This window comes from Ambystoma mexicanum, chromosome 6q (genome assembly GCF_040938575.1).
Source record: "Ambystoma mexicanum isolate Mex_15411 chromosome 6q, UKY_AmexF1_1, whole genome shotgun sequence".
Classification (NCBI taxonomy): domain Eukaryota; kingdom Metazoa; phylum Chordata; class Amphibia; order Caudata; family Ambystomatidae; genus Ambystoma; species Ambystoma mexicanum.
The window spans coordinates 749,810,296-749,825,949 of record NC_090937.1 but is presented as its reverse complement, the minus strand read 5'-3'; the positions used below and the strand labels follow the sequence as shown (position 1 = coordinate 749,825,949).

The 15,654-nt window shown below is 45.4% G+C and overlaps 1 protein-coding gene across 3 annotated transcripts in view; it reads right to left on the bottom strand.

The window, feature by feature from the left end:
• FHIP1A (FHF complex subunit HOOK interacting protein 1A) overlaps nt 1-15,654 on the bottom strand; it is an 839,659-nt gene that overhangs the window by 233,111 nt on the left and 590,894 nt on the right. For all 3 annotated transcript variants that reach the window (XM_069631272.1, XM_069631273.1, XM_069631271.1), the window contains 2 exons: nt 3,685-3,764; nt 3,036-3,217 (listed from right to left, as the gene is read on the bottom strand). In XM_069631272.1, coding sequence (XP_069487373.1) covers nt 3,036-3,217; nt 3,685-3,764 — 262 coding nt within the window. The remainder of the gene's footprint in view (nt 1-3,035; nt 3,218-3,684; nt 3,765-15,654) is intronic.

Sequence of the window (15,654 nt, the reverse complement as noted above, 5' to 3'; positions counted from 1 at the left end):
AGGAACGGAGTATGGGTCAAGCATAGGCCGCACAGACTTGCTAAGAGCCTTTCTCTGAGCTTCCACAGCTCTCCAGGGCACCTTTGGTAAATTCTCCTCAAAAGGCGTTGAGGGCGCTGATGGAAGTGGCCTCGACGTTGACCGAGGCGCCGACGACTTAGACTACAGCTTCGAGGCTGGAGCCCCAAGCGTGTCCTTCAATGGCCTCGGTGCCGGAGCCTCGAGAGAGTCCCTCGACGGACATGGCGTCGATGCCTTCTTAGAAGGCCTCACAAGCTCCAACGGTCTCGACGGCGTCGAGGACCGGGACCTGGACCGGGCATGGTGGCGATCATCCTTGTCCAATCGGGACCGCGACGGTTCCCGATGATTGTGCCGACCACCCGAGCCCAAAGGCGTGCGAGCGGTGGCTCTAGCGAGTTCCTTACTTGCTGGTAGAATTCATCCCATTTGGCCGGCGACAAGTGTTTTGTGGGATAAGCCACCCGCCGTCTGGCAGAGTCCTCGGACGAGGAAGGCGACCGGTGACGGCGCTTCCATGAACGAAGAGGCAGAGGAATGGCAGGACCCACTCCTAGAACGAGACCACCTGGACTTACGCCGATGCAGAGAGTCGCCCCTCGAATGGTCGGTCGAAAGACCAGTAGATTTCGACTTACGGGGTTTAGCAACCTTGTCTACCGACAACTTCTTCCGCTCCTGCAAGGCCTTTGAAGTTAGGGAATGGCATTCATTGCAATCGTCAGTGGCATGGCTCTCACCGAGGCACCACAGACAAACGTTGTGCGGTTCCGTAATGGACATTTTGGAACCGCAGTCCTGGCACTTTTTGAAGCCCGACTTCGGGGTAGAAGAAGACGAAGACATTTTCTCAACTTTAGCAAATGAAGTAGAAGAACTGAGGCGCGCCGAGATTCCGAAGCGAACACGTTCGCAGAAAAAACGGAACTGAGGCTACGAGCGTCCTAGATATAACATCCGGTGACGTCGACCATCGATGGAGGCCCTCGAGGGACAGCGTATCGACGTCATCGCAGCGGGACGCCTACGCCGAAAAAGTTTTCCGAAGCAGCACAGCTGTGGTAATTACTGTCAAAGATGTGGCATTCGTCAGAGGACACAATCCCTTCAAAACAGCATTTCATAAATGTAGCTTTACCTAAACCTCCAGTAAATCAATGTTTCTGGGTTTAAAGACAATACCAGACAGCACACTGGGTTGATATCCTGAGAGGAGCCACCACCGTGTATGCCCTTCACATGCCCATGGTACAGAAAACACCATACAGCCCTATCCATACGGAAACCAATCATAAATAGGCTGGAGACTGAGGCCTCTAACGGGTTCCTTCCATTGCCGATGAATGCTGCCATTGAGGGCACAGTTTACTGGTTGTTACATTGGAACTGTGGTACAAATGCAACCTCTTGTTTTTCAGCTCTGCATAGGTGGTTGCCTATTTAGAAGGTCAAGTTGAAGTAGAGGAATGGGTCAGCTTGAAAAATGAATAAACTGGTCAAGCAGATGAGGTGTGTCGCCTCAACGTCAACACCCACCACTTACTGAAAAGGAAGATGACGGATGTGGCTGTCAGTGAACCAGATCAGACCTTTAGGAAGGAATTTACTGTAGGTTCAAATTTACTTCATGCACCACTTTTGATATCATCTTGTGTCAACAGCTTAATTGTGTTGTTTCAGTCACTCTTCAGGCTAAGGTAGCTTGAAAGAATATCCCAGGGAGAATCAGGCTCCTACAACACTGAAAAGGGATAGCTGAAATGTTTTGAAAGAATCCAAAGCAGAGGCAATTCTGTGGGCAACCTCCCCTCGCCATTGATTTTTAGCCTGCCATGTATTTGCTGAAAGAAAAAGACCATAGCAGATGGGATTTGGCCCCACCCCAAAAAGGGGTAGGCCATTCAAAACTGAAAGGTCACATCTCTTCTGCACAAGACTAAGCAAACCCCAGGCATGTTTGGGTCTCATTTGGGAAGTTATATTATACCTGGTGAAAAGAGCTGACCCCGACCATGCCAGGGTGTCTTCAGCATAACCTGGTGAAGCAACTATTGCTCTAGTCAAGGTCAATGACCACTGTTGTAGCTCATCTGCCTCTCTTCTGAGATCCGTCAAAGTTGACTGCCACTGCCATATTAACCATGTTCCACATCCTATCTTCTTGGTGCAGCTCCTGCACTCCCAAAACCTGTGGACTTGCCCAAGTAAAACCAGTCAGCCACCTCCAGCCAGGGCACCCTTTACTCTCTGTCCTTTAAGGTCTCATGCTCACTGGAAATAGACAAGAGCATCTGGGCTTCTAGAGGCATCACTAGGCCACCTTTTTGTTCTGTATGGAGACCAGTACTATCTTCCCCATGTACATAAGAAGGCTCTGTGCCGCTGTTCTGTAGAAGCGTTCATTCAGTCCAAGTAATGTTATTGCCAAACCGCCTGTTTCCTTCCCTAGGTTAACAAATTGTATCAATGGTGGATACAGCTACTCAGGGAGATCCTAAGACTGTTGGGCTCAGAGGTTCCGATTACGAACTCTGCAGAAGAGGGTGGAGGAATCCTAATAACCTGTAACTCAAAGACATAATCTTGGGTAATTCATGGAATATTGGATTTGGTTGCAGATTAGTCCAAATGAAGGACTTCATATGAGGCCTTTTCTTTGCTGGCATTTTGTCATTGAAGACCACAACTTACATTTGTATTATAGTAAACAATTTTCTTGAGAACTACATCCTTGTATCAATTTCTTTGTACTTCCCACTCGCGTTGCCTGTATCAACACCTACCTTTTAGCGATATACTGTGATTATCAAAAGGTAGCGCTCAATCATGCCCATTTGTGGAATAGTCTAGGTTTCAGAACACTGTTAGCAAGTCATTTCACACTACAATTGAAAGCAACATAATCTAAATTGGACATCCCCAGTACCAATGTTATCATGTGCACAAAAATGACATGCAAGACTAGTTGAGCTAGAATCCCATTACCAGACATCTAGACAAACATTTTCTCTTACCTGTATTGACCTTTGACCACAGGATATAGTCTCTCTCATGACTGCCAAGTGTTAATGTGATTCCGCTGGCACAGCACACAGGTGTCAGCGCAAGCAGTTTTGCAGCTGAGACAGAGTAACAATCCCTTTCTGTGACTGCCCAGCGTTGGCTCAGCATCATGTGATTACAAGGGATGAGGTACCTAAAAAAACCAACAGGTCCATGATGATTGGAACATGTGCACGCTTTTTTCAGCTTAATGTATACATTCTTTGGACATCTTTGAACAATTGACTAAACCTCCCTTTAAGAAAAAAAACAAATGTACATTTTATTTCCTGGTCTCCCGGTCTTTATCCAGTGCGTCAGTGACACCTGCAAGTTAATTGACTGCATGCACTTCTAGAAATGATATGATATGATCATATCATAGCCCAGGCTGTTGCTTGCCCATATTATATCAATATTAAAATAGGTATGCTTCCAGAAAGTGTCAAAATAATCGGAAAGCATCAAAAGCCTAGATTACATCAATTATCATTATGACACAAACATGAGTTTACAATATAAAAATATAAGCAACATAAAATTCTTTAAAACAAAACTGTGGGCACGCTTTTGTAACATTACTGACACGCAAGGTTTGGGGATACACAATTTAGGGTTTACCTTAGGAGCAGCTGTAGCATCACATCTTCACAGTGTAAACCGATGAGTGTTCTGAACAGTGCCAAAGAGACAACACACAGCTGAAAAATGATAAAACATACAATCAGTTGAGAAGCAAAACTTGAATCCTTTTTAACAGGATGCTTGGGATAAAAACAACTCAAAGGAAACATCAAGTGGTTGGAACAATTCAAAATTGCCATACTGAGTGTTTTCGGTTATGATGTGATCCATTGTGAAATTACATTTAGTTTCTAAACGTTCATGTCAGACCACGCACTTGGTATACATGACTTTTAATTAGCTTTGTTTTCAAAACTGTATTGGCTCAAGTTTTCACTTCCACCAGACTGCAGCAAAGGGGGCAGGCTGTTCCAGTGACAAAGCTGAGCAACAGATCTTAATAGGTTTCCTTAATTCTTCTGGGCCTTTGAATCATACTGCTGGTGATGTGTGTTCTTTGGACCTAGTGCGTTTAGCTGACCCAGCTGTGGTCGGCAGTTGGTGCAACATCTTGATGACATTGGTTACATGGAGCAAGGTAAGTGGAAGGTTGGGAGATTCTTAACTATATCAAAAATGGTTCAGCATTTCTGTTTCTCCTTATCCTTCTGGGTCTAATGGAAAATCCTTTGAAATCTTAGGTATAACCTGTTGGCCACTAGCACCACTTAAATGTGAAATTCATGGTAGAGGCTAGGACGTATGGTTATAACTCAAGATTTAAGGTTAACCTAACCAAATCTGTGATCATGCCAACAAGAAAAGTTATTTCACAAGCAAGGGTCTTTGCAGACAAACTCCCACTCATAAGAGCCGAAAAAGAGATTAGGTACTTATGGATTAGACTCGCACAAAAAAAGACTATCTGTACGTCACCAACCACTTAAATCTATGGGACCTAAGTGAAGACTTAAAACGGACTACATTGTCCTTCACTTGGATAGCCAGGCTCAATGTGCTCAAAATGAATATTCTCCCCAGACTTCTTACAAATAAAGAGATGTTACCTATTTTGGTACCAGATTACGTTTTAATACAGGGCAACAGGAGGTTGCTGGCATTTCTCTGAGGAAGGGGCTCTCACATACAAGTTTCTTATTTTGCCAATGGAAACGCGGGGAGTGAGGTTTCCAGATTTTCCCGCTTACTAAAGGGCCTCTCAACTTAGAGTAATGATCGATCATTTCATTCCCCATGTCACTAAGCAGTAGGGGATGTTGGAAAATGTGGGGTTCGCTCCAGTGTCCCTAGGGGACTAACTGTGGCCGTAACATGCCTAAAAGGATTCTACAACACCCTGTTCTAAAAGTTGTGTGGGCCCTTTGGAAAGCAGGAAATGATACTAAATGATTATCGACTTGTCCCTCCACAGTGAGTTGTATATGGGCCCCCCCAATTAGAGACTTGCTAACAGGCTCAAATAGTCTATTAGAACTCTGCTGCTGTTGGAAGAGTTTTCATTTCGCCACGGTCACTTTAAGAAAATCTACTTCAAACGAGGCGAGGCACGGAGTCCCAAGCAGAGTCCAGTCACTCGCCAGTCTGTCGACTGCAGCAGAGTGTGGCTGGGGGAGTCAGCTCAGGGGGACTCGTGGAAATTAAGAGGACCAAAGGAGTTGATCGCTTGAAAATATGGGCAGTAAACAACGCAAACGCGGCTTGCCTGATTTGAATTATCCTGGAGAGCGGGCGCATAGCCTACGAAGTAGTCGCCTGCAACATCCCGCACAACATACCTCGAGGCTGGTGAGGGAATCGGTGGGCAGGCCAACAAAAGAACTGATAAATTATACTGGTAAGCCACATATGACATTGGAAAATCTGCTGCCCTGTTCTCCCCGAGCCCCTCCAGTCAGTTTCCGTCTTCCCTCACCCGTCGCCCCGGGGACTGATTCGGTCTACGATGAACTTACATCATTGACATGTCACTTGGGATTGCTCCCCCTCGTAGCGACAGAGATGCCTTCGCCCACCTCCCGTGGTGGCCGTCGAGACCAGAGGACAGGGGTACGAGGCATCCAGGAACAAAAAACAACCCAGAGCCTCAATGTTGACAACAAATGAACACATCCTTTTGGATCTCAGAGAAGGTGAATCAACTGATAAGTAACTCATGGAGAGTTTTTTTGGTGATGACCCTCCAGAACAGCAGGCTAGTCCACTTCATATAGCCGATCAAAGCAGATGGACCAGAACCCCTGCCCAGAAATGGATAAGACTACATTTGTTAAAAGCACGATGGGCGGGCTTGACCTCTGGAGAAAAATTGATGACCCTAGATACCAGGACCAGAGCATCGCCTAAGTCAGGATACGCCTGATCCACTACTCTTCCAGCTGTGCTGCTACAGTCGGAGGAATCCAGGGCAAATAAGATAAACCCAAGAGAGCAGAGGACTCCCATGACAGGCGCCGTGATTCATGCAAGGTATAGGCTGAATCAACCTGAAGGCCGTCCTAAGGGAGAGGCCTTCCTGGCTGCCCCTGCGGCTGCACCCTTGAAGCAGATTACACCTGAGAAAGAAAGCCAAAGTCTCCCTAACCTTGACTTAGGAACCCTTGGGAGCACGGAAGCCATGGACTTCCTATTAACTCAAAGGGCTGGAGCGCACATTTGCCCATTTTAACCCCCGGCTGAGAGGACTAGTTGCAAACCTAGTGAGCCCAATGCAGTTTAAAAAAACACTAACTGGGAGTGCAACTCAAATCTCCCCAACTTACATCTGCTCCCCAGCTGGGCGCCTGCCATTGAGAGCCCACCAACCATCTGGAGACAACGAAAATCATCAGACAGGAAGGAGAGAGAACAGTCATTTAAGATGATTTGGCCAGGACACCTTCAGCCAGATGCCAGTCATTACTACTGCTATAGCTCCCTTCATGAAATTGTATGAAGCCATAAATTATACCCTAAAAGAATAATCTACTTTACTGCGATATTACACTCCAGGATGATAATAGAAGGCTTTATCATAGCTGAAAAGGCCACAGGAGAGGGGCGCTTTACTGACAAGCAGCTGACAGATGGCCATCTATGCTGCTCCAAAACATCGCTCTTGGAAACACAGAGATCAGACCAAAGGAAAATTAGACAAGCCAAAACACTGCCCAAAAGACTACGGTGAGAAGGTGAGTGCTACAGAGGAGAAGACACAAGCCACCCTAAACACAGCTACTACAGTGGCAGATTTAACCATAGACACCGGACCAACAAAATCTTTCCCACTTTTTGGTAGGAAAAAAAGAAGAACAGAGATGAGCCTCCCTTCCCAGACAGCTCAACCACAGCTATTGCAGGCCAAATCAAAAGGTCTTCAAAACACCACCAAAAAAGAAATGTTTTCCAAATTGAACCAATGGACGAGATATGCAGCATCCAACAAAGAACCAACAAAAAAACTCATAAAAGACAGGCCAAGGCCAACCGGAAGAAACAAGGGCCGAATGCAAACCCGCCATGCGGGAGAGAGGAAATCTCGGACGTGGAGGCTCTAAACACACTTTTAAACTTATCAACCTTTTCAAAGGATGGAGACGAGGCATACTTGAGTGATGCCCCAGATGACATTTCCACCTACTCAATGCCCTGAATGATAGATGGGAAACCCGAGTACAAGGGATTACCCATAAGCATTTCTAACCATGGCTGAAAGAGGAGATATAGCTGTGGCTAAAGCCATGGAACAGGAACAGAACAAGCCAAAGGTTCTAGGGAATAAGGGTACCTACTCTGACAAGGCCCTAGATGGCCCTTCAGAAAAAAGGCCAGAAGCTCCTTGAGTCTCGAGGATCAGCTCAACACTGCTGCGATAGTAGAGAATGATTTTGTAACGCCCTGTAATCGTTGGGCCAACATGGGCCCATCAAGGGGCAAGGAGTCCCCTAGAAAGACTAATCTCATTTCCCTAAAGCATAGTGTTTCAAAACCTACGGTTTCTCAAAAGCCTCAAAGAAACGAAGGGCTGACCGGGAGTAGACTGTTGGGGAGACGTCTGAGACTGGAGCGTGTGGTTGATGAAGGGGTGGAATTGATCCTGAATAGAAGGAATGTTCTGAGGCTATGCCAGTGTATCCTGACCCTTCGCAAAGTAAATACAGACGACTTGGCTATCGTGGAATTTGAAAAATAAGATTGTTTGGATTTGGTACATCTGCACCTACACTCGATTGCAGTAAACATTGATTCTTTCGGCGGCCCCAAGTTTCCTGCTTATGGGCTAGGACCTTAAAGACATAAGCAAGGAGAGGGGGGAAAGATGAACCCAAACGGCAAATAAAAATCTATAGCCAAGAAACACCCAGCTATAGAAGACCTACCATACTCTTTAGCAGGGATTACCATGGAGAAAGGTCCCCTCAAGCCCCCTCAATGATTATCATGGCTAAACCTACCATCCCTACCATCTGTAACGTGATCTCCGCCCCCAGACATCCAGGGATAAAGTTGACGCAGACAATAAAACAGCGAGGTAATGTGGTGAATGATAATATGGAGAGAGAGAAATAAATCAAAAATGACCACAACTGCAGGAGAAGGAAAACTGATCCTAGTTGGAGTCCGCTCTATAAAACAATCCCTCTCACTCGGACAACCCCCCGCTCAAGGTGGGGGGGGGGAGAAGAACCTCACTATGACTTCATGGAATACAAGGGGCTCATCTCACCTCTTCGCTAAAGGGGAGTTAAACTGGTGTGAGCTGGACTTTGTATGCCCACAAGAAACTTGGCTACGAGACTGTCCAGTCTTGGATGGGTTTACATCGTTTTTGAATCCCACTGCGATTGGCGTGGCAGGCTGCCCACAAGTGGGCCATTGACTTTGGTCAGGAATAGTATGGACTTTGAAGTAAGATCTCATATTATAAGAGATATGAACTCTGATTGCATTGCCAACCAGCACAAAGCATTCCGAGGTCACTTAGAAACTGGTAACGTACAAGGTCAGAGAGGAGCCCTATGGATGGACTTAATGATTATAAACGGCCATTGAAAAAAGCGGGGCATTGTCATCGCACCTGGAAAAGAGGTTCGCAAGGATCAGTCATTGACTATATCTTTGTCTCTAGGGATCTGATTGACTTTGGAGACTTCTTAGAAGTGCTGCCGACCACCTCTAGCGATCACAACATCTTAAAAATGACATGGTTCAATCAAGTAGCTATAGAGAAATTCTATGACCAGCGAACTGGAGTTAGTAAACAATGGATGCCAACTGAGAATGACGAGGAAGGACGTCCAACTAGCAACTGCCGCTTTTAAAAAAAGAATTGCTGAATCATCTACTCTGAGCACATTGGGGCAGTTAATTAGGTTCAAACGATGATCCCCTTTCTGGTACAAAATGTGTCGAAGGGGAAAAACTCTCAAACTGCACGCATATAGCCAGCAGGTATTTATAAGAAAAAAGGAGATGAGGATTTCTATCCGACGGGCCAAGAGAGCTGCCCCTCCATATTGCAAATTGACAGTGAGAAGGATTAAAAACACCTATAACAACTGGCTCAAGGGCAATAAAAGTGCTACTATACAGCACGATGCAGAATAGATGCTGAAAATGATCAGCACCAAGAACACAGCAGAATTGCGGGGCGTCCTAAATCAGACAAACCAAGACTCCAATCTTTCACAAATAAATGGAGTGACAGAGGCTAGTTGGATTGACTTTTTGAAAACTCTAAATGCTGCCCCCGTGATGGGCACAAGAGCCACGCAGCGTGTCCAAAGCCCATGGAGTTTGAACTTTGATAATGAAGACTCGACTCATTTAATCAAAGCGCCAATCCCTCCCGAGCCTCGGGGCCTGATGGCCTCTCAAATGCATCACTGAAGGAAAACTCTGTGGAATGGGCTACAATGCTGGAGACGATATTGAAGACCGTGTTGAAATCCCAAAAAATTCCAGATTCCTGAACGTCGGCCAACGTAGTACCAATCGTCAAAAGTGGTAACAGACGGGAGCCGAGTAACTACCTGGCCATCGCCCTTTTGGACATTCTGGCCAAAATCTATGCAACACTCCTTCTTAAGAGATTAAACACCTGGAGGAGTGAGGCTGGTCACTGACATTTTCCAGACTGGTTTTGTCAAAGGTTTGGGAACAGTTCTACTGATATGTATACTATCGACTCTGAAGGACAAAACCTTTAGGACCAACGGCAAGTTGTATTTGACCTTTTTAGACTTTCAAAAGGCATTTAATAGCATCAACAGAGAGCTTTATGGTGCAAATTACCAACTTGGGGGTGCCCGGAGAACCGTGTGGCCCAACTGAAGTCTCTTCATTCCAACACCACCATTAAAATATGCCTAAACACCAAGGGGTGGCTAAGTGAAGTAATTCCAACGTGGAGAGGAGTAAAGCAAGGTTGCCCTTTGGCACTGGCCCTCTTCAACCTGTACATTTCTGATTTAGACACATCAATAGAAAAGATGAGATGCTTTCCACAGACAATAGACAGGGTAAGGGAGTTCCTAGTCAAATAAAAACAGACGACTTAGCTGTCTTGGATCAAACTGATGTTGGCTTACAGAGACAGTTACAGGCCCTGAGTGAGTATGCAGCAGAAAAATACCTTCAAATTAAAATTGCAAAAACAAAGATCTTGCTATTAAAGAAGAGCAACCCGGCAAAGGTGAAACACTTCTCATGGTTTTTGGGGACCGAAGAAATCGAAACAGTGAAATCCTTTAAATACCTAGGGATACACATCTCTGGAAGTACGGTGGAAACGCATACTTGGGTCACCTTAAAGGGGAAAGCTACAGCTCTAGCAAATCAGGCATTGATAATGAAACGCAGATACTGTCGCTACTCCAATCGCCCTATTTTGTAGATGCACAAGGCCAAGATGTTCCAGGTTTTAACCTATGAATCGGAGGCATTGCTTTGATTCCTGAAAAAAAACATTGGGCCATTCGGGAAGGGAATTTTTGAATAAGGGTACTGGGCCTTCCTAGATCAATCCCTATCCAAGTCATTAGACAAGAGTTGGGACTATGCTCTCTAAAAGCAGCAGCATAATGGAAAAACCTTAACTTCTTCTGTAAGTGCACAGATCTAAATGCACCCCCAATCCTGGCCATCATAAGAGCAGCGCTACTGAAGGACGATGGGAATGCTCTTGCCACCTGGGGAGCAGAATGCAAAGCCAAATTGGTTGAGCTAGGTGTATCAGTGAAAGTTCTTTGCCGTTCTCCAGGGATGGTAAAGAGGAAGCTGTGACCTTGGACTGGATCACAACAACCGATTATGTAAACAACTATAAGCTATTTCATATTCCAGCAATTGAACCCGGGAATAGGGGCAATCCCCCGGAATACATAAAGAAGTTCCCGGACCCACTGTTCAGGGCTGACTTTATGAAAATTCTGATGAACTTGTTTAAAACCAACAAAGTCCTGTCAACCAGGGCAGGGATGCAAATAACTAACCCTGGCTGCAGATTCGGTAAAATCTCTGGACAGATGGAAAACCTTTGCCACCTGTATATGAAATGCCAGGCACTAACCACAATCAGGACTAAACATATTGGTTGATTTCTTGAAGCCTACATAACAATAACTACCGAAGAGTGGTGGCCTCTGCTGCTAAGACGAGAGAAAATTGGCCTATCTCTTGCAGTGGTAAAATTCATAAGAGAAGCACTTAACTCACTGGAAGAAGACGGCGGACTGGAGACCGTAAACTAACTTTTAAATTGGAAAAAAGAAGAACTGGATATCAGGACTGTCATTTTGATATTTTGCAATGTTAACATTAAACTAACATTCAAAAAACAAAAATAGACTCAAATTGATTTAAATTAGGGTACGATACACGTTAGGAAAAGCCAGGATGAATGTGGGATAGGGGAAGATATTTAACATTAACACACATGCAGAAGCTGCTAAATGTAGGATCACCGTTTCTTTATCTTCAGCTGAAGGGTGAACTGAATGACAACCAGTGGGGCGAGAAACTAAAGAGAGCTTACTCCCTTTGAGATATTGTTGATATCCTAGAGCAGCAGTGGATGACTAACATCTGGAATGCACAAGCTATCCTATAAACTGAACCCCTAGAAATATTGAGAATTAGAAAGCAACTGGTGTAAGATTTGGAAATAGAGGTGGATGACAGGTTATGGGCTAAACTTTGGCATTCAGTGCACAGAACCTCCATTGCTACTCAATACAGATTGCATGCCAAGAATTATTCCACAGATGGCAGTATACTGCCCAAAAATATCCTGATGTTAGGTCAGATTTTTGGAGATGTTGTAGGAGGGTATTGTGAGAAACCCAAGGGTATTCTCACACCTACTCCCCCTGGATACTCTCCTCGGGTGGCTAGGCAAAGGCCATTGCTTTTGGATCCTGAACCTGGGGGTAGAGAAGCGAGGGAGGATCACCTGGCTGGAGGGTCCATGGGGTGCCCACAGGCGAGAATGGTATGCCTTTTTACTGTTGAAGACCAACCTAACCCTACCCAGGCCTTTATAGGCTATTGTAAAACCTCTCCCCTCATTTCCCCATATTTTACCTCTGATAGTACTGGGACGAGGAAGAGGCGACTAAGAGCAATGAACACTAAATCCTCATTTCACCACTCTAGTACTGGGACGAGGAAAATGTCTGCAGAGTGCTTTATAGGTCAGGCATGTCCATTTAACTATAGCCAGGCAAACCCAATTGAGAGTCCACACCTGCAACTTATCAAGTGGTTGCAGGTGTATAAAGGGAGACCAAAAGAACAGCAAAGAGTCACAGGGAGGCTTGTGTGGGAAAGACCAGCAGGGGGACCCTTTTCATGAGTAGGCAGCCGTGGTGGGTCCCGAGGATAAGCCCGGATGCCAGCAGATATCCCAGAGTCTGTGGAGCCCAGAACGAGTCGGGCCCTAAGGCTGCCACAGGTGTGGGAGCCTTCATGGTTAATGGAAAGCAGCTGTCGCTGCGAGCAAGAGAGAAGGAGAGGACGCTGTCCACGTCCGTGGAGCGAAAGCAGAGCCAGTGGCATGTGTCAGGAAGCTCCCGGAGAGCGGGGCTCGCAGAGACCGGCCTGCCAGCTTGCAAAGCCAACTGGAAGCAGAGTAGCCGAAAGCAGAGTACCGGTGAGTGCAAAGGATGGGCATTCAGAGCCGGGGTGCTCCCAGGGGCTTATGCATAAGCACTGAAGTACCGTATGAATTATATTGAATCCCAAACTGAATTAAAACCTGAAGTAAAGCTAAATCACGCACGTTGAATGCCCAACAGAATGAAAACTGGAATCTAAGCTAAATTAAGCATATTAGATATCGATCTGAATGACACTTTATGAGCAAAAGCTAATAGCTGGTGAAAGGCAAAAGGGAAAGTGCCCGATTGCAATCAGTCTATGGAAAAGGTGTGGAATATATAAAACCACCTTAAAGTGAACTTCATGATTGGATACAGTGTGGCAAGGCCGAAGACTGGCATAGACGTGTGACACTTAATTGCAAAGACAAGAGGCTGACAAAGAGAAGTTAAGTGAATCTGAACCTGACGACAGGGGCAAATATAAGAGAACCTGTGTGGGCTGAAGAGCCTAGGGTTCCTGGTTGCGTGACCTGTGATAGGTGGACCGTGTGGTCCGGCAACTGCACCTAAACCTGGGAGCCCTGAATTGTAAAGGCCAAGGACATTGTGAAATAAGCCAAGATGGAGCACTGTGAGTGGATTGGTAATGCAAGACCTATATATGTGTTGAACTTTAAAGATTTAAACTAGTACAGGTTGCTACGTTGAAGTCTTGGGGAAGGGAACCCTGAGACTTAATGAACTGCAAATACTGTCTTGTGGACGGAGCCTCAAGACCTCTTTTCATTTGAGCTGAGTTGAATTGAACTTGGGGAAGGGAACCCCGAGGATTGTGTGGAACTATTGCCTTGAACTTGGGAAAGGTAATCTTGAGACTTTTGTGGAACTGTCTTGAACTTGGTGAAGGGGAGCTGAAGAGGAAGCTAAGAGCTGGAAGAAGCTCAGAACGTTGTGTTGATCACCATTTACTTTATTATTGACATACCTACACATGGTTTAGCTTTAGTTGTAATGGCAAGGATAGGTTTTGGACAAAGACAGACATTTAAGTTGAACTCTTTTACTCAGACTTTTCTTAGTTACATTCAGGTAGGGAAATCCTACCATAGCATAGAGCAAGTTAGGCCTTCTACCATCCCGACATTTGATTTAATAAACCATTTTATTTTGAACTTTGAATCTGTGGTCTGTGTCTTACTTCATGATGCTTTCACAGTATGTGCATACTGGCATATTTGGTGGGAATGTGAGCATGTTTGAAAATATTGGGAGGAAACACTTCCCGATTCATGACCTGGATGGACAAGATAAAAGGCTGGACCAACTTTTAATGCTTTTCAGTATACATGAGAAGGGAGTGCTCCAAGCCAGTCTCATATGTTACACAACATACTCTTGGCAGCCAGAGTGAAGTTGGTCAGGGTGTGTATGAAGCCTAACCTACTGATTTAAAGAAAACTGTAGCAACAGCAAAAGGAATGTACACAGTGTTTAACGGTGCACATGCTTAATGAATCCTCATGAAAAGACTAATGGTTACCATTCATACTAAAATATTTCAGCAAATATTGGCAGTATGGTTATTTGCAGAATATAAACCTATAGGACGGCTCTAGATGTTAAAGGAATGGTTTGGTCAAAAAATATTTTTGTCCCTATGGGTCGGCCATGTGCTTTTTATCATAATTCGATCGATCGTACAAACATTTCCTGTGCACCTTACCCGCGTTTTCTTCTCTTGAACACAAGCAAAATCAGGCAGCAGGGCACGGCCATTTTGTGATAATCCTATCACTTTCCGCATTGCCCTGGGTGGCCTGCGTTTGCAGCACTAAATCATATCCCCTGCCCCTGAGCCTGACATCACTAGACGCGTACCGCCCATTTCACAACGCCAAAGCACGTCTCGTGTCAACATTCTCTGCGCCTCAGCTAATGACATGTCACCATGGAAACGGCAGGAAGCCTCTTTCCTCGACAAGTATAAACAGAGCGTTTCCCAACACACAACAGCAGATTTTCTTTTCCATTCCCCTCGCTGTATTTCTTTGAGTATTCTGTGACTCGTTTCTCTTCTCTGGTCAGCTACCTTCGTTGCTAGTAGCCCGTGTGAACAGATACCAGTACGAGGAGGAATTACTGGAAAGAGCAAGCTCTGTAGATGATGGGGATTTGGACAACAGTTGGGCGGCGTTTCAACAGATGAAGAACCTGGGCCTAGTCGCATGGACGTTGTTTCCACCTGGTGTACCTGCAATCTGTGCGCGGTAATGCCAACCGAGGTGGAGAACTGCTGCTGCCGAGAAAACTCTGGATGCTTGTCCTACATATCGCAAGGCAATCCACAGCCGCAATGCGTTACCGAGCTGCCAGACTTCACGGCAGTCTGTCTCACACGGTCCGTGTTGAGGATTTTGATGGTGCTTATGCACGAACTTCGCGCAACAGTTCGCCCTCCTAATCCAAGTACCGAATAAGTGTAGTCTGGTTTTGATGTCAGTTAGGGCACTACTATTTCTTGGTTGTCCCCTATATTCTCATAACTTCAAGATATCATTGTCATATCCGTTTAGTCTTGCAATTCTTTAGTAATAGTCGCATAAAAGTCGTTCAATATTGTGCAGTGTCTAGTTAACATTTTTCATGGCAAAAATGCCATTGCATACAAGAATTGTCATTGACAACTAAGGTTTAATACACTTATCTTGGTCATTTAAAAACAGATTGTATCCTTCTCTTTCATAGGTGGTACCGGCTGGTGGCCTATCGGTCGTAGACATGGTGGCTTCATGGGAGGCTTGGACACCACGTTCGACGAGTAACACCCGCTTGTGTTGTTGGCGCCATTAGACGAACTTTCCCCAGCGACAGTGGTCAGTACAGGGGATTTTCCCTCGAGGAGCTGCAACCAGACCTTTACAATGTCTAG